The sequence below is a fragment of the Misgurnus anguillicaudatus genome, chromosome 15 (assembly GCF_027580225.2).
Source record: "Misgurnus anguillicaudatus chromosome 15, ASM2758022v2, whole genome shotgun sequence".
NCBI classification, from domain to species: Eukaryota; Metazoa; Chordata; class Actinopteri; order Cypriniformes; family Cobitidae; genus Misgurnus; species Misgurnus anguillicaudatus.
Window position 1 is genome coordinate 36,325,768 of NC_073351.2, and position 18,822 is coordinate 36,344,589.

The 18,822-nt window shown below is 34.6% G+C and overlaps 1 protein-coding gene across 1 annotated transcript in view; it reads right to left on the minus strand.

Annotated features, from left to right (window-relative positions):
• Window positions 1-13,662, minus strand: part of pepd (peptidase D) — a 75,132-nt gene extending 61,470 nt beyond the window's left edge. The window contains exons 1-4 of the mRNA XM_073853900.1: window positions 13,547-13,662; window positions 10,492-10,677; window positions 7,188-7,315; window positions 4,428-4,491 (exon numbers count right to left, since the gene is read on the minus strand). Of these exons, the coding sequence (XP_073710001.1) occupies window positions 4,428-4,491; window positions 7,188-7,315; window positions 10,492-10,677; window positions 13,547-13,606 (438 nt within the window). The 5' untranslated portion in view covers window positions 13,607-13,662. The remainder of the gene's footprint in view (window positions 1-4,427; window positions 4,492-7,187; window positions 7,316-10,491; window positions 10,678-13,546) is intronic.
• Between the last annotated feature and the right edge of the window lie 5,160 nt (window positions 13,663-18,822).

Sequence of the window (18,822 nt, forward strand, 5' to 3'; positions counted from 1 at the left end):
AATACATTTAAAAAAATCAAGCTGTTAAACTGTTATTTTTACACATCTAGCAAATAGAAACATGACCCAACTTCAAACAATCCAATCAGTTCTCAATGGACAAATTCAAGTTCAGCCCTACACTTTTTAATTTCAGAAGCTGTTTCACTCGTATATACGTCACCACGGGGAAAATAAGACAATCGCTACTTCCAAATTATGGCAACTTTAAATAGTTCAGAGTCAAAACTGCAAGTTAAAAATGAGACACATTGGTTCTTACAGTGAGACTAGATCAGTCTATTAAAATGTTATTTGAACATTGGCTCATTTACAGCTAAAACTAAGAAGATAATAGCATCCCCTTTAAAACCCAAAGACTGAATGATCCTGCCCTGTTCTGTGCTTCATTATTCAAAGTTCATGCTGGTGACCTTTACTTTAAGTACATGTCATTAAACCTGATCCTCAGACAGGCCGGCATCACCAGACCAGCATGCATCTGGACCTTTTTAACTTTGAACAGAACTGTTTGAACAAAGATAAATCACTCCAGAAGATAAGGGGATGTCTAAACTTGCCTATTATTGGTCTGAAATTATCAAACAAGTCATTAAAATAAAACGTGTAATGTTCACATTTCAGACAGACAGCAAGACAATCAGGAGTTGGTTTGATTTCATTCATGAGTTTAAATAGATGTGAACAGATCAACAGAAATGAGAGTTGTAAATGATTATTATGATCTTTCTCTTTTAAAAACTGACCCATGACTAAAGGCGCTGACATCCCAGCTAACATTTCCAATTACTTTTAAACTCCTGCATTTTAACATGCTGTCTATCAGAGAAATGCTGTGAGAGAAAAGTCATCATCTACATCTGCAGGGATCTGAATTGCGCCGCGTGCTCTTATTGAATTTATTCTGATGATGCTCTTAGCCTTTAAGACTAAAAAAGAGTGAATTTATCACACGAGTCTTCATTTAAATAAACCACACCAGATTCTGCTTTCTCAAACCTTAACAAGAGTAAGAGACCAATTCATAAGCCAGACAATTTATCAGTGTTTACTGCCAGAGATGAAACGGTAAGAACTAGAGCTGTAATCAGGCCTTAAAAGTTAGGCCCGAAATGTCCGGAGCCCGACAGAATGCAGCCCGAACGTACATTTAGATTGACAGCTTTTTAAAAGCCCGAACCCGTTTACAGCCCGACATTATTTAAATGTGCGCACATACACAGCTTTTGTCAAGAATGATACATTTACACAGGTTTTAACATTATTTGAAGAGTTTCGTAGCAAAACGAGATAAATCCATTTTTTTTTTACATTTTTGTCAAAACATGTTTATTATTATGTAATCATGTTATTATTTGGTTTTATGGTGCTACTTAGCTGTATTTTTAAGTTATAAAGGTTTAAATCAAAACAAACCAACTGCAGTTGAACTGAAATTAATTGGAATGCACAACCAAAAAACGAGATTTCTGAACAATTAAAAAAATGGTGGTTATCTCGTTTTGCAACGAAACTCTTCATTTATTCATGACTAATAATCTACACGCCACTTGGAAGTTGAAACAAAGAAATAAAATAAGTCATCTGTAACATTGTAACATCTCATTCTAAATAGGCTTATGCAATACACTATAAATATGCCAATAAAATTATTATTTCTTAACGAATTAAATTAAGATAATACATTCTGAATTAAGATGGGTATTTGGCAATAACGAAATTAAGAGAAAGGCTCTGCGGAATTTGCGTCGGGACTTCTCTCCATTACTGCCAACATTAGTCTATATCCTCTGTCTAAATTACGTATTTAAGACTCGATTCATATTTTGTTATACATTGAAAAACCTACTCACCAAGATTAGGCTACATGTTTTTGATGAGGAAAATCATTAAATTCACTGTAAATGAATTCAGTGCGGTCCTGCACTACTGATAGTGCATCCAGCAGCATTGAACTTGACCGCTCATTTACCTCACAAAGCCGGAGCGCAAGCCCGAGCCCGTGTAAAATGTTAGAAATAAAGCCCGAGCCGGGTCCCGTCGGGTTCGGGCAAAGATCTTCAGCTCTAGTAAGAACATTTTTGTGAGCAAAATCACCACGATTATCAAAATCATCATGGTTTTGTGAACAATTTCTAGAAATGTAAAAAAAGTACTGATGCAAACCATATTTAACTCTTTCGCCACCAGCATTTTTCATGATTTTCACAAAAGTTTAATTCCTTCCAGAAAATGCTCCTTTTTAAATATATAAACATACAATATATGAATTAAAAGAACAGACCCTCTGCTTTCAAACAAAAAAATCTGTTTCATCCTACCTTCATGTGTTCTGTTTTTATCACCCCTCAAATTATGTGTAGGTTTCATCAAAAACACCAAATTTTGAGCAAAAAACTGAGATAATTCCATTTTTGTAGAGCAATCTTTAAAGAGCCATTAAAATTTTAAGCATCCTATCACTGTTTATAAGTCCCGGACAACAGGTTTAAATGCATGCAAGGACAAAAAACACTGTAATTTTCTCAAAATATACATTTAAAATTGCCCCATTTCTCAGAGATCCCCAAACGATTCATGTGAAGCCGTTCAAGGACTCAGTCTGCCTAAACCCCACCTTTCAGTAGCCTACTCTGCTCTGATTGGTCAACTGACACAGTTTCTGCACAGACCACAGATCAGTCGCACAGACCAACAATAGTGCAACATGTATTGACCTAGTGCAAACATGATTTACTGAGAAGACATTATCAACATCAATACACATCATTCATCATTAATCCAAGCAATAACAACGACGATAAAAACTAATAATTTTACACTCATTTAAGCATTTATGTAAACTAACCAGGTCATAGCAAAACCGTAAGTGAGCATGCGCTAGCAGTTTGCTAACGTGACTCTCTGACAGTAAATTAAGAGTTTAAACAACAACATCATTCATAAAAATCCGAACAATAACAACGACCATAAAAACTATCAATTTTACACTCATTTAAGCATTTATGTAAACTAACCGGGTCATAGCAAACCTGTAAGTGCAGCATAAGCCGCTTGCTATCGTGACTCTGACAGTATATTAAGAGTTTAAACAACGAGATCATTCATTATTAATCCAGGCAGTATAAATGACGATAGCCATTTAACACTCATTAAAGCAAGTATGTAGCTACAATCATACTTACAGGTTGTGGTTAGGAGACGCATGTTGTTCCAAATTAAGTGGGTACTGAACCATCTTTCATTGCCAAACGTCTAAATCCATCCGTTAAAAATTAATTTTAAGCAATGATTCTTCACAGCCAGACACGTTTAGAATATCCCTCCTTGAAAAAGTCTCCTTTGGTAGTGAAAACAACACAAACTGAAAACACAGCGTGAGCTGATGTTTACACACACTAACTAGCTGTGGGCGGGTCATAGTTTTCGTTTCTCCCGCGGGCAAGGCTGTAGGCGGAGATTAGTATCTCGTGTGACGTGGATAAAGACAGGCAGGAGATTCAATCCATATAACGACTCGTTTCAGCGATTCAGAGTCGACTCCCTGCTTTAGAAGCCAATAACTTTATTAATCGTGCACTTTTTGGTTCAACTACTTTGAACATTGTTTACATTGATGGACAGCTACATGACACACTGCAATACAGGTCAGTTTCGATTTTGGATCTGTGTGGCTTTTTAAAACATACACGGACATACAGCTGTTTGCCCTAGGGCAATACTTCTGGGTTTTATAAGTTGGTGGATAATAGCGGTATTGCAGATTGACAAGATAACTCGTCAATGGCGGGAAAAGAGTTCAATTTGATTTTACATGTAAGTGCACATTTGGGGTCATGAGAGAAATGTTAATGTTGTCTTGTTTTCTAGCAAATACACAAAATAAAGTTGTTTATTAGCAATGAAATAGATGCTCTTTAAAGATTTCAAGGTCATATTTTGACACAATGTTAACTATAATTCACAAAGAAGGACTTAAGCTGGATTTTTACAGACTGGATCACAATTTGGCTATTAATTTTGTGCAACCAACGTCATGAGTTCACACCAGTAATATAATGAGCACAGTGTATGTACAAATAAGGTTTGTATAAATAAACACACAGACACTGCTTTATATACATTATTACGGTATCTTTAAGACTATTGCATACAACAAAATGACCGACACTGATCTGAACCATCTCTATTTTAACTAGATCAAACACTGGTAATTGAGGAGAAAGATTAAAAGAAAAGAATCACAAGAAGAAAAAGCAAAAACTCAAGCGGCTCAGTTTAAATAAGCTCAAGGCCTCTGAAGAATCACTCATTATACAGATGTAAACATTCATCTTCATTATACAAGACAAAACTAATGAGAAGAAACTAACAGGCACAGGACTTATTTAGCTCTTCTAATAGATTTAAGAAGAGAAAAAACTCACATCAGAGGTGTAATGAACTTCGTCCACTGCGTATTTCTCCTTGAAATGTTCACGTGGAAAGATCCTGGTAAGACACAGAGAGATTTCATGAGAAATCCCCATTTATATTTGATTCACATGTTGGGTTTTATGTTTTATAATGACAGATGTTTGGTATGTCAGAATGATTTTAGTCATGATATTTTGATAATTGGTCTGACAATCAACTAAAGAGACTCTTGACCTGAAGTTTCTTTGATTCTTGGAATCTAAGTGAAGTATTTTCTAGTAAACAGACTAAAGCATAAACTCATTTTCTAAATGCACATCAATCATTTTGAGAGCTTTGCTAATATAGAAATACAGCCTTAAGTTTGGCCTTTATGATATTTATGTACAGAACATACAGACATTTTTTTAACACTTAAAGTCCCCTTGAACAGGAAGTCACAATTCATTTACTTTCTTGTTGTGAAGTACTTCCGATTGAAACGGAATATCACATGAGGAAAATAATGGGTGTGGCTTATGTTTCCAACTGCGAATTGAATGGATATAGAAAAATGGCCGTTTCATACAGAAATGGAACTCGCAGCAGACTGATAGTTGGAGGGGCGGAGTTAACAGATGCTCCGCCCAAGTTATCTAGCTGACGTCATTAGAGAAGGATCGTCACGAGAGAACGGAAGTACATTTATGAGGGCACATGAATAAAAAAAATACTCACTAAATAATGTTTTTTTTCAAAAATTTAAATAGTTTTGATTTCATGGGGACATATCACAAAAATCTGACTTCATATTTAAGTGCTATAATTGGGTCCCCAGTCCTTCTATCAACGTAGAAGATGTGAAAAAGATCAACCCAGTAACTTAGTTTTGGTAAATCATTCTCTGCAAGCATGTGGAAAAAATAGGTAATTGGAATTTTGCTCCCATTGTGATGTCAGAAGGGGATCTTATTATAATAATATGGCCCCTTAATCTGCACGATCCAACCACGGCACTACCATTTAGTGCAGAGATCAGCTCATTTGCTATTAAAGGACGGACCCAAACATGGCAAATTCTTGCTCAAACTCTACAAAGTGTCAATTTTAACATCTTATAAAAATTATCTATATGATATTTTGAGTTGAAACTTCACATATGTACTCTGGGGACACTAAATATTTATTTGACATCTTAAGTCTTGTGAAATGTCCCCTTTAAACACATAAAATAAAATGAATAAATCCCTGATCATCTCTAAAATAAAGGCAGTTACCCTAAAAATGTGAATGTGCTATTAAATATGTAGCTCATCCAGTAAGAAAATACCTTCTTTTAAATGTAGCACAAACTAAAAACTAAAACCATTTTCTTTTCTCTGTAGTTTCTGAAATGTACTTATTTAGAAAAAATTCTGAGAAAGTAGTGTTTTTTTCCTGGCAGCTGTATGAATAATGCACATCACGATGACATTCAGGACGAGTCTGATGTAATGAAAACACTGAACACAGAATACTGGGTCACAGCTCAACATTTCTACTGATCCGAGACGACCCCACAAACCTGTGAGATGCACAGCTACAGAAGCACAGCTGTATGTAAAGATTAGTGAATCTCATTCAACACCACAGTCGCATTTACTGGGCTATCTTTCAAAGCGGATCACCACACATTTCCAAAAGCTTCAATAGCATCTCACCAGCAAGGCTTTTAGGTCCAAATCTTTAGCAGTTTAATTTCATGCCCACCTGTTCAGAATTATAAAGGAACGTTTATGCTAATATTACAATGCATTGAACAGCAGAAATGAAACACAGTTAGGGAGCATGCACACAAAGGCATTTACGCCGTTGACCGGCGTGTGTTTCAATGGAAGTGCCGCGCTTTTTAAAAACGCCAGCAGCTGGCCGGTTTTGTCCGCACTGAGCACCAAGAGATAAAAAATGTTCAATCATAGTGGAGTAGGGCGAGATAAATATCACAACAACCAACCCGGCGCATCATTTAACAACTTATAAACAAAGCAGAAATATCATCAATAAGAAGCAAACTTCCGGCTGGCGTAAGTATTTATGCATGTTTTCTATGAGTACAGAAAACCAAAAAAACATTGGGTCACTCCTTAACTAAATAAAAATTAAATTTATAAGTAAAATGAATATCCCTGTGTTTAACAAAAGCACAATTATAATTAAAGGAGTGGTAAATCAAACAATCAATTTTAACTTGATAATTTGTTATATAAGAGCTCATCATACTTAAATGAACATCCTGCAAGTTTCAAAACTGAAAACGTCCGTGCTACTGAAATATATCAGGAATGTGCAGAAATATGTCGTCAGAGTAGAACTGAAACACCTCCCCAAACCCAAATACAACTACCACTTTTGTATGTTACAAAATAGCCTATTACTTATTGATTTTGATGTTGTTTAATGTAAAAGCCACACAAACATCATAAGTAGACCTCAGACAACAGTATAAAACAATAGAATCGACAAATTTACTGCCCCTTTAATAAAGATAAAGTACCAGTATATTCCTAAATATCCTAAATCTGAAGTAGAAATGTTTCACAAGCATATTTCTAAATGTGAGTTCAAAAGATTATGCAAATCAATGACCATCATCAGAGATTCTGTCAATTCTGAAGCAAAAATCTTCCTTCAATTAACACCGAAACTCATTTAAAGATCCCACAAAAACAAACAGTAGCATATATTAAACAGAAGGAACAGACATGTATTTCAGTCAAACACTAAAGTGAAGTCCATGAAAAAGCATCACTTACTCTCCCATCCATGTGGCGTAGCTCTCCGGCAGTTTGGGAACAAACAGGATGGATTTCTTGGAGTTTACGTCGATGGCACCGTAGCAGTCGGCCTCCGTCACACCAAAAGCCCAGTGGAAGAACGACTCCTGCAAAACAACAGATTCAGATTAAACTCCTGTCAAATATCTTTAGTATAATCTAACACGTTTCTCTCTGGCGAGAGGTTCAACAGCCTCTTCAGATCTTCAAACTCTCACCTAAACCTTCACAGCATTAAATCAGGACCACACAAAACTCCCAAAAACCTCAGGAGATGTCAGCTCAGCTGTCATTCACAATACTGTTCACAACCCAGCACTGTGCATATATTTATTCAAATGTATTTAATACACTCATTTGCATTTAGGTTGTCAATATAGACTAGTACTCTTAGAGGCATTTAACCCATTTTAAGTTTGAAATATATATATTTTTAAGATTTTCACAAAAACAGAGCAGAGAATTGATAAAGTCTGCAAATGAGTATTATCGTACATTACCAGTTTTATAGTCGATTAATGATCAATAACACTAGAACAGAGGTTCTTCTCACACATAGTGAAAATAAGACATGATGTTTTAAGGGAATTTAATGTCTATTTGTGTCATTATCCTTGATATCTAAACAGCAATACGAGTTTTTGAGTAATGAAGTTTAGGGGATAGGGGCACACCAAACTGATGCCAAGGAAGAAATGCAAACTATGAGGTTGGTCCTTTTTACTATATTTCTTTTACATTATTATTTTCATAACATTCCAGCAGTCATTATAGGACCTTTTACACCGGTTCACTTCTCTGATCAGGTAGAAATCTGACTTGATAATTTACATTCGATCACATAAATGAGTCCTGGCTAAACGAATATGAATCCGATCTTCTATTCACACACAAAATGCAAATAACCTATTCATTATTCTGCTTTAAGAAACTTGCAATGATGCTTATATAAAACTGTATGATGAGGAGCGGACGGGCATCTCCATGCACGGTCAAGGAAGATCAAAGCGAGAGAGACAGTGGAAGATTGACAGGAGATGACAGAGAAAAAAGCGCTCAACAAAGCGGTCTAACAAAAAACTTGATAGTATAAACATTTAATTTCTGGTTTAATATGAGCGTGTTTGTCATTGTAGGACTTTACTGGTTCTAGGAAGTTTTTATTACATACTGCTGACGCTCTTCGTTGTTTATTTTTATATCTATAACATGTGCTGTATGTTTTTGCGTCTGTATGTTTTTGCATCTTTCTCTGACACTTTAAAATCCTTTACCAACATGTTTGCTGCAATTGCACGTCTCTCACTCTCTGCTGGTTATTATACGATCACGTCAAAATCAAAGACCTCATTTTTGGAAAAATGTATTTGGCCTTTTCATTTGTTGAACCAAAGATGAATTTTTTTTGCTGTTTTCGGACGAATAACTTAGATTGCCGAACAATCTGTGCATCCCTAATACAAACAGGTTACATTAGTTAATATCATTATTCAAAACGGGAAACCAGAAAAGCTTGTTGTGACCAAAAATTGAAATCATAAAACAGCGCTTGCTTACCAGTTTCACTCACACTGCAGATTGATTTGTGATATATCTGTAATATCACATGAGACATATCTTTATAAAACATTCAAGTTTTAGAATGAGAGATGCAAAAAAAATGAGCGTACTGTGTGTTCCATCTTGACTTCGTCGTTTGCTTGCTTCATTATAACGTCTGTTTTTTTATTGTGCACTTGTCTTGGATTTGCTGAACAGCCAATCAGAACAAACATACTCCTACGAGCACCGCCGCCAGTTCAACACGGTGAATCGGACAAAATAAAAAGGCGAATGTGACTGACTTTATTGGATGGTGCGAAACATACTAAAAAACTAAGCCTGACGAAACTCAAAACCGCTGACCGGTTTGTACTTAGCTTTACAAAAGCATGAGTTACATCACTTTACCTCCAATTAATTTGTAGTTTTTACAGTAATCACAGTTTAAAAAGCAAATGCCACATCAAAAATACTCAATACAAAACTCTTCAGCCCTAACATTAATGCATAAATATACATTTTAGTTAACAACAAAACTTTTAAGGTAGGCTACATAAAGAAGAACTGAATAACTGATGAGTTGCTGTTCAGAATTATAAATGATAAGAAAAGTCTATTGAGAACACAGATTATAAATATAAACTTGCACAGTCAAACTTCAAGATCAGATAACTACAGTATCTAATCCACAGAGGACGATTGTTTTTTTCCTCAGATGATTTAATTGGCATGAGTGCATTGCATTAATCAGATTCTCGCTGTACACGTGCAGTGCATACGTGACCTTACATGCTCTCTATATGAATGACCAGAAATCATCAACAACTAGAAATGTGTAACGAAATGAATTTACATTTGAAATACACCTGCCAATACTTCAATACAATCAAGTGAATGTTAGTAAATAAATGATGATGAAAGCAAGAAGCCCTTAAATAGTAAACATGACATAATCATAATCCATGCGTGTTGCCCGTCCTGTCAAAGCCTTTAACAAGACTCACTTCATTCACACTGAAGACATCAGCATGCAGTCTATGCCAAACAGTGCACGATATGCATGCTTCTGTAGTTAATGAATAAAAAACACGCAGCTCATTATGTTCAATCAACGCATGTAAATCCTCCACACTAAACTGCAGGGCTCTGTTAGACAGGCAACAGGCCAACTCAAACCAAAAGGTCTCCTGTTAACACAAATTACCATTTAACATAGCATAACACAAGGCCTGAAAACTGCTGAACTCAACACAAATGAACCATTTAATCTTACAGCTAAACAACGATCAGCACGACTGGCACTAACTGCAGAAACAACCTTTGAACCTTAAACTTCCTTAATAACACAACCAGAACAAACCTTCACATCCAAACAAACTTTAAAGGGATAGTTCATCTAAACAATGAAAATACTGTCATCATTTTCTCATTCTTAAACCTGTATGAATTAATTTTTTCTAATAAACACAAAAGAAGATATTTTGATGCATGATGGTAATCACACAGCTGACTGTAAACATTGACTTTTAAAGTAGGAAAAACAAATATGATGGAAGTCAATGGGTACCGTCAGCTGTGTGCTTACAATCATTTATCAAAATATCTTCTACCTATCACATTATGAAGGTCAAATGGGTTTGTGAATGCTCTTCTACATTGATTTTAGCTCTCTACACCTGTGGTACCTGACACAGGTGTATGTTTGTTTGTTTGTTTGTTTGTATGTATGTGTGTGTGTTACCTGTCTGAAGATCATATCGGTGTCTGTGCAGTATCTCTGCATCTGTTCTCCTCCCTGAAGCAGAACCACAGATCCATTCTTCAGGTTCTTCTCTTTCTTCAGGGCATGACACAAACGTTTCCGGTTTTCAGCAAACAGAGCTGCTGATACACTCAGGGTGTCCTTTCCCAGCCAATACACTGCCTTCTGCTGTGACACAACAATAAAACACCGTCGTCAGGAATAAAAACTACAGAATAACATTTGGCACGCTTCATGCAAATCACACAAGCTGTGCCAACTATGACACTGGGGCAGTCTTTACATTTCCATTAAACTCCGGAAACTTTACATTGGAACTTATCTTGGGAATTGTGAAAATATTCCAAATTGAAAACTTAACAGGAATTTATGGGAATTTACAGGAATTTATGGGAATTATTTGGAAATTTTGGGAAATTTTTATAAACTATATTATATACAAACATAAACATTTTGTTTGGTCATAAGCAAACATGCATGCAAGGTAATACACATTTTGAAGAATCCTGATACTTACACTCATCAAGCCTGGATTTATTTAATGAGCTAAGAGACTTCTTTCAAAAACATTAAAAATAGCAATGTGTCCAAACGTTTGGGTGGTACAGTGATTCTGTATGATAACAGAAAACTGGCTAGCAGAATGAAGAAGAAAGAGCATTACAGCTTTAACTAGCTAAATGATAGCTAGCCTTATAAATGTTCAATAAAATAGTGCTAGATTACTTTTAGATATCTGATTTACGAGCTTCAAGAAATGATCTGTGCTGGAAGAATGCAAGTACATGCAGTGGGTGTGGCTCTAATGTCTCTTTAGTTAGCAGTGTGCTGTATGTGCATGTGAATGAAGAATGTCCAGGAGAGAAATTCAACTAACATTGCATTAAATCTTGTTGTGTTAAACAAATTATGCGACAAGATGTTTTTTTTTAACTATATTTAGTTCCGTGTTATATGCAACTCTGCAAGTCCCAGTTTATTCCCATTACTTCCCATATATTCCTGTTAATTCACATATATTCCCGTTAATTCACATATATTCCCGTTAATTCACATATATTCCCGTTAATTCACATATATTCCCGTTAATTCACATATATTCCCGTTAATTCACATACATTCCTGTTAATTCACATACATTCCTGTTAATTCACATATATTCCCGTTAATTACCTATATATTGGCATTAATTCCCATGGAAAGTATTCAGCATCGAAAATTCCCAGAATTTTGCAACCCTACTTCCAACTTGGTTCGTTTTTGGTTTGGCCAAGTGCATCAAGAATTTTCAGTTTCATTTTCGGCCCAGAATTTTTATTTAGGTTTATCACTAATCCTAACATTACAAAAAACTATCACTTCAACTCAGAAGACACTTAATAACTGTATGGATTAGTTTTTGATGGACATGGATGCACTTCTAAGAGCTTTAAAAATGGGGCACTATCCAATGCCATTATGAAGCTAAAAAAAGAGTCAGGATATTATTTAATATTCCTCTGAAACAAGAAAGTCATATTTACACCTAAGATGGCTTAAGGGTGAGCTTGCTGCTAGCTGTCAATCAATCCTTCTCGCATATGGCCCCTCTAAACAAAAAGTCTTAAAATTTCTAAATCAATATATTGTTTTAAGTGAATAAGTAGGCAGGATGATTTTCACATCATTTTAAAGAAAAAACTCTAGACTACTAGATTCTGTTTAGAAAAGTCTTGTTAAAACATGTTTAGTATGGGTTTTGTGGACTTATATCAGTGACTTATATCAGTTGCTTTTTTAAAAAATTATTCCATTAAGTATGGAAGTGCACACATGTAGCAGCAGCATTTTACTGTGTTGCAAAACAGCTTGTAAGAATAAACACAGCTTTGTGACAGTGATAGAGGTGTTATGTAAGAGACTGGATTCAATCACATGATGATTTTACTGCTGAATGTATTTTTGACCACAGTCAAACATTGAGGAAGCTCAAATAAACAAAGAGATTCTGATTATTAGAAAATAACACCCCAATCGAGTAGATTTTAGTTATTTAGTTATTAAAAACAAGTAATGATCAAATCAAAATAAAGTTATATTTAAAATATATCCGACCACATTTGAAATATTTCCCTTCCAATTATAATAATCATTATTCAAAACTTTAAAATTATATGAATATGTACTTTTAAAAATATATATAGTGTTACAATTTTAAAATGAAAGTGACCTCATTGGAGTATTAAGACAATGAGATTTTTTTTTTAATTTCTTAAAATAATAATATTTCTTATCTAACCCCAAGAGAAATATTGTGGTTATGTTTTAATGTGATTTTACACAGACTGATTAAAATCCTGCTGACATCAGACTAAATGCATAGAAGAGAGATGTTTATTAGGGCTGATATAAAGATGAACTGTGATCAGTGACTGTATGAGCTCAAAGATCACAGCTCACACTACCTTTAACCAACACATTAAACCAATAAACAGATTAACATACAACACTGAATTACTGTAACATTCATCAATCATAGATATACATTAGACACCATACCAAGTTCAATATGTGTGATGTTATGTTAACATCATGGTGTTCTCTCAAGTTTCCTGCAGTACACAGCATAGTAAATGAATATGGTAATCAAACACCATGTTATTTAATACAAATATATGCATTACTGTTGACATCAAATGCCAAGCTGTAGAAAAGTAATGCAAACTTGCAACAGAAAGTTTGATGTTGGTGGAAAAACATAAACCTGGTCATGGATCAACAACTTTGTGATATACCACTACAGTGTTTTCTGTTAACAACTTGCTAAACAGTAACAAGTAAAAAGAGCGTTTCCTCTCAAAACAAACAAAAACACAAATAAATCAAGACAGACATCTGTCAAACATACTGACAGCGCTTGAAACAAGAAACTTCACATACGCGCATGCGTGGCGCTACAAGACAACATGAAACCATTCACGTGTCGTTTCAGCGCGAGACATTACAAGTTTTTGAAGAAAATAAGGATTTTAGAATAAAAATGAAGTTAAACTTACTGCTGTGACACTGCCATGCTGGTGCTGCTGCTGTGCTGAGCAGAGAGATCCAAAGTCATGTGACACCCTCGTCAGCTGATCTCTGCGCGTTCACGTTAGATGATGCGGCTCCGCAAGAACTGACAGGCGGATGACGTCAAAGTACCGCGAGACCGATTCAAGGTTTCTTTCAAATACTTTCTTTGATTTAATATTTTTGTACATATGACTGTACTGTACTATATTTTTATTATACAGGTCATCTGTATCGGTTTTAAGGAACTTCACAAAAAACAATGTTTTAATGTTTTTTAAGAATAATATTAAACCAAGAGTGTTTAAACCAGAGGTTCTCACCCTTTGTCACTTCAAATCGCCTCAACTGCCCCCCCCCCCATTTACAATTTGAAGCAAATTAAATATAGACCAGCATGGTATAAATAAACAGATGTATATTTTTTGCAAAAATAATAGGGCCATCAAGCGATTAATCACATACAAAATAAAAGTTTGTGTTTTTATAATATATGTGTGTGTTCTGTGTGTAATTATTACATATATATATATACAAACATATTCATGTATGTACTTAAGAAACATCTACATGTGTATATATAATTATTTATATTTTTATATATTTTATATTATATTTAAATTATATATACATTTTTCTTAAATGTATATATGTGTGCATTTATATGTACATAATAATTACACACAGAACACACACTTATATTATATAAACTCAAACCTTTATTTTGTATGCAATTAATCATGATTAATCGTTTGACAGCACTAAAAAACTACAAACTCTAAAAAACGTCTCTACTTGTTTTGGTTTATTTTAACACTTTATTTTTAATAATTTTAAGAAATCTTGATGCCACGCTCTGGTTGAGGAACACTGATTTAAATGAAGTATAGCACATTAAGGGGCAGTTTGTTAAAACCGGGACTAGGCCTTAGCTATACTGTATATTAGGACATTTAAAGGGACACTCTTGAGTTTTACCACTTTGGAATCCATTCAGCGTTCAATCTCACACCGGTGTGCAACATTTTGCTACGGTTTCCGGGTTGAACGACATGTTTCCTGGAAACGGTGTGCAACGGAATGCAACAGGTTTTAGATTTGTTTTCTCTTGTTTGGTGGGTGTGTCAGAAATGTCGGCCCAGTCAGCAGCAAGATGTATAAAACCACGCGGTAGTAAAGAGACAGCTCCCCCAATGGGCTCAAGCTGGAACGCCGTCCTCCATTCTGGACGGCCAGGTCAGTGACTGTAACATCGAGGGTATTTTAGGGTATTAAACACACATTTATAACGATTTCATCAGGCTTCAGAAACATTTAAAAAGAACACAAAGAATGGCCTCTCAGCTACCGTAGTTGCAACTCTTGCGGCATCACAACAACAGGGTGTTCAATGCATCACCGTTTCTGTTTAATAAACGTTGTGCAACGTTTTGTCGGGGCTGAACTCAGTCCTGTTCTCCGGGTCTGGTGGTACCACTTTTAGCATAGCTTAGCACAATCCATTGAATTTGATTAGACCATTAGTAAAGAGTTTTTCCTATTTAAAACTTGACTCTTCTGTAGTTACATCGTGTACTAAGACTGACAGAACATTAAAAGTTGTGATTTTCTAGGCTGATATGTCTAGGAACTATACTCTCATTTTGGCGTAATAATCAAGGACTTTGCTGCTGTCACATGACTGCAGGAGGCGCAATGATATTACACAGCAGCCAAAAACAGTCCCCTTTAGTAACTTTCCATTGCTTGGGGCCTATTTTCTGGACTAAGTAGTAGTTTTACAAACATAACTTCCAAAAAGCAATATTGGTGTGCATATTTAGACAAAACTATAGAACTGATATATGTTAAGATATTTCAGAGCAAGTTGTTTTTTAATTAAGGCAGCTCAAATATGCATTTTAGTCTGGGACTAGGATAAACCCTGTCCAGGAAACCACCCATACTATGATCTGATGTATTGAAACAATTGACAAAACAGTACATTACAAATAAATAATTTAGACAGTTTGTAACATTAGTGAAAATGTGCAAAGTTAATATAATTGTGTGACTTGTGTCATTAAAGTCAGAGATGTGTAGCAGATACAAACTGATTAAATACTTTGACATAATGTTATAAATGTTATAGAGCTTAAAAGTCTTAATATTTTTTGGAGATGCTGTATAATCAACTGTACTGATTGACTGAACCATATTTATATATCACATTACTTGAATGCATGTCAATAAAATATAATCATCATGGTACACATTTAAAATGCAATGCAGAAATAATGCCAATGGTACAAATGGTATTTTAATAGAGACTTTATGCAATAAAAACATCATCCTTTATATTTATTAAAATTATACATCACATTTTTATGTAGATTTTATACCATTTAAGATCAGCAGTCATTTAATTTAAAATGATGGTTTTTAAAAACAATTTGTTGATTTATCTGTGGTAGGAAACATCAATAGCGGATGTGCATATTCCTTCTGTTGGCAAAAAGACAACGTTGACCTTGTAAATGAACTTCAGAGTCCTCCTCCATGTTTGTGTGAAATAAAATGAACATTCAATCCTCTGCCAGTCTTTCACTTTCTTAGTTGTGTGTAAAATATTCTGAGATGTTTGCAAATGTAAATGAAAACAGTAAACCAAACAAAAACGAAAACTGTTAGATTAGATGCTCATATTTCATTGGTTTATAATTCCTCTGAACATGACAAAATGATGTTGGTTTGGGTCCTAGAGTTCACTAACATCGTTACAACATCAAGTTTTTCTCCTCAAGGAAATTAAAGGATCATTTGAAGATGACACACACACCCATGAACAGCCTTTCAATACTATCACTGTATAATTCTTTATTTTTATGATTTAATCAGTTTAGGATTTTCACCAGGGCAAGATTTGTGGATCTTATCATCAGCTTTGTTCAGCCCCGAGCTCTACAACAATAAAATAACACCAGCAGAAATAACGTCTGGATCACATTCCCTGAAGATTCAGCATTACTGGTCTAATAAAAGTCTGAAAGAAATTGATAGAAGCGTTTAAACTCTTATTTTACCATCCTTGCTCTATAGTTTCTCTGCAACAGAAAACTGCACAAGTCCATCAGGGATAAATTTGCATGCAGTATGATGGAAAGGGCTTTTGTCTTTGGGATTTTAAGGAAAGGGCACTGTGGCTTTGATAATGTACTGTAAATGGATATGCATAATCTGTCTGATAAACATTTCTTATCATTTTTTTTTTTTAGGGTTTTTCTCCAGGTCTCTGTGTAAATAATGAAGTGACTGTTTTTCACTCTTCTATTTGTTTATCATGTATTGAAGCCTATTTCCGCCACATAAGCAAAAAAGAGCATGCCCTGCTAAATCATAATTATGATATAAAATCAAAATGATCACTTTTAAAGTTTGACTTTTTAGCTCATAATTTCGTCTTTTATTTCATAATTTAGAGAGTCATAATTCTCAGATTAAAGTCATAATTATGATTTTTAAAGTTTCACTTTTATCTCATAATTTCATCTTTTTATCTCATAATTTAAAAAGTCATAATTTTGAGATAAAATGTCAAATTTTTTTACTTTTAAAGTCACAATTCTGAGATAAAAAGTCAAAATGATTACTTTTGATAAGGGGTGGTTTTCTGTACATGGATTAGCTTAAGCCAGGACTAGACCTTAGTTTAATTAGAAAATATGTCAGTTAGATATGTCAGTGTTTCCAGTTTGAACAGCTCTTTAATTTATTTTAGTCTAGGACTAGTCAAATCCCTGTCCAGGAAACCGTCCCTTAAAGTTTGACTTATCATCTCAGAATTTCATTTTTTTATCTTATAATAAGAGAGTCATAATTTTGAGATAAAAAGTCAAAATTGTGACTTTTAAAGTCATAATGCTGAGATAAGAAAAGTTAAAATGATTGTTTTTTAGTTTGACTTTTTTAATTCTGAGATAAAAGTCATAATTATGATTTTTTTTCTTATGTGGGGGAAACGGGCTTCCATAATATGAGTGTTGGTTAACACTATTTTCTCTAAATTTTAATTTCTTCTGTTTCATTATCATTTACACATGTTCTTGGTCGACTCTTGCATATGAATATCAGCCACTGAAACACACATGAGACGACTCTGTCAGTGTGAAGCTCAGATCTCACAGATCCAAACCCGGCTAAAGCTTGAGCCCTGCAGTGCATTAGGAAACGCTGAGCGCACTCTGAACTCTGGAAGAAAGCAAGAGAAAATCTGAGTGCATAAGCTAACAACAAAACGCTTTTATCATCTCTCCACATGGGTCTGCTGTGGATGCTGGCTGTGCTTTCATCATCATAGCATTCTCTTTCTGTTCATCACTTAAGGTCATCACACCTGTGGAGAGACTGGAACAGAGAGAGAGAGAGAGAGTAAAAGAGAGATACTATCATGGCATACTACGGTATTACTCACTTCTTCCATATAATGTACATAAAATACCTAAAAGGATTACTACAGTACAGACATTTCTCAAAATCTGCAGTATACAACTAAAGTGCACAGTAACAAATGTATCCCATGATGCAATGCACTTCACCTTTCATTAATAATGGAGAAGAGGAAAGAAATGTTGTAATCTTTTCTTCGTGTCTCAAGTCCTAGGAACTTTAATTCAGAGGAGTTAAAAAGTTTGAAATGTGACAATTTAAATTCTTTTAGCCAAAACTTTAACAAAGCCTAAAATGTCATGCTGATGTACCTGCAAAAAAAGTAGGCAAGACATCATACGAGCATCATCCTAGTGGGAAACTGATGGCAGAGATTCAGCTGATCAGAGAGAATTAACGATTAGCTGATATTCTGACACAAACACACAAAAAATGACTTTAGCTATGGGTTCTCACAGGAAATACATACTGAAATACATTTAAAATATGTTTACAATTTTTTTTTTGTATATTCTAAAGCATTTTTGTTCGTGTTGCATTGGAAGACAAACTTTGTATGTTACAAACCTGTAAACAACAGGTTTGAAAAGATTAAAATTAAATATATTTTCAACTACAAAAATGTATGCATACATTTTATACAAATTTATACATTTTGGCCAGGAAAAAATATATTTTTTGCCATATGGGTTGTAAAATTAGATATTTATTTGTTGCCCCTTAAATACATACACAAGCAAAACGACCCAAGAAAATAAGTCTAGTTTTTAGACCAAAAATATCAAATTGAAGTGATTTTGTGCATAAAACAAGCAAAAAAATCTGCCAATGGGGTAA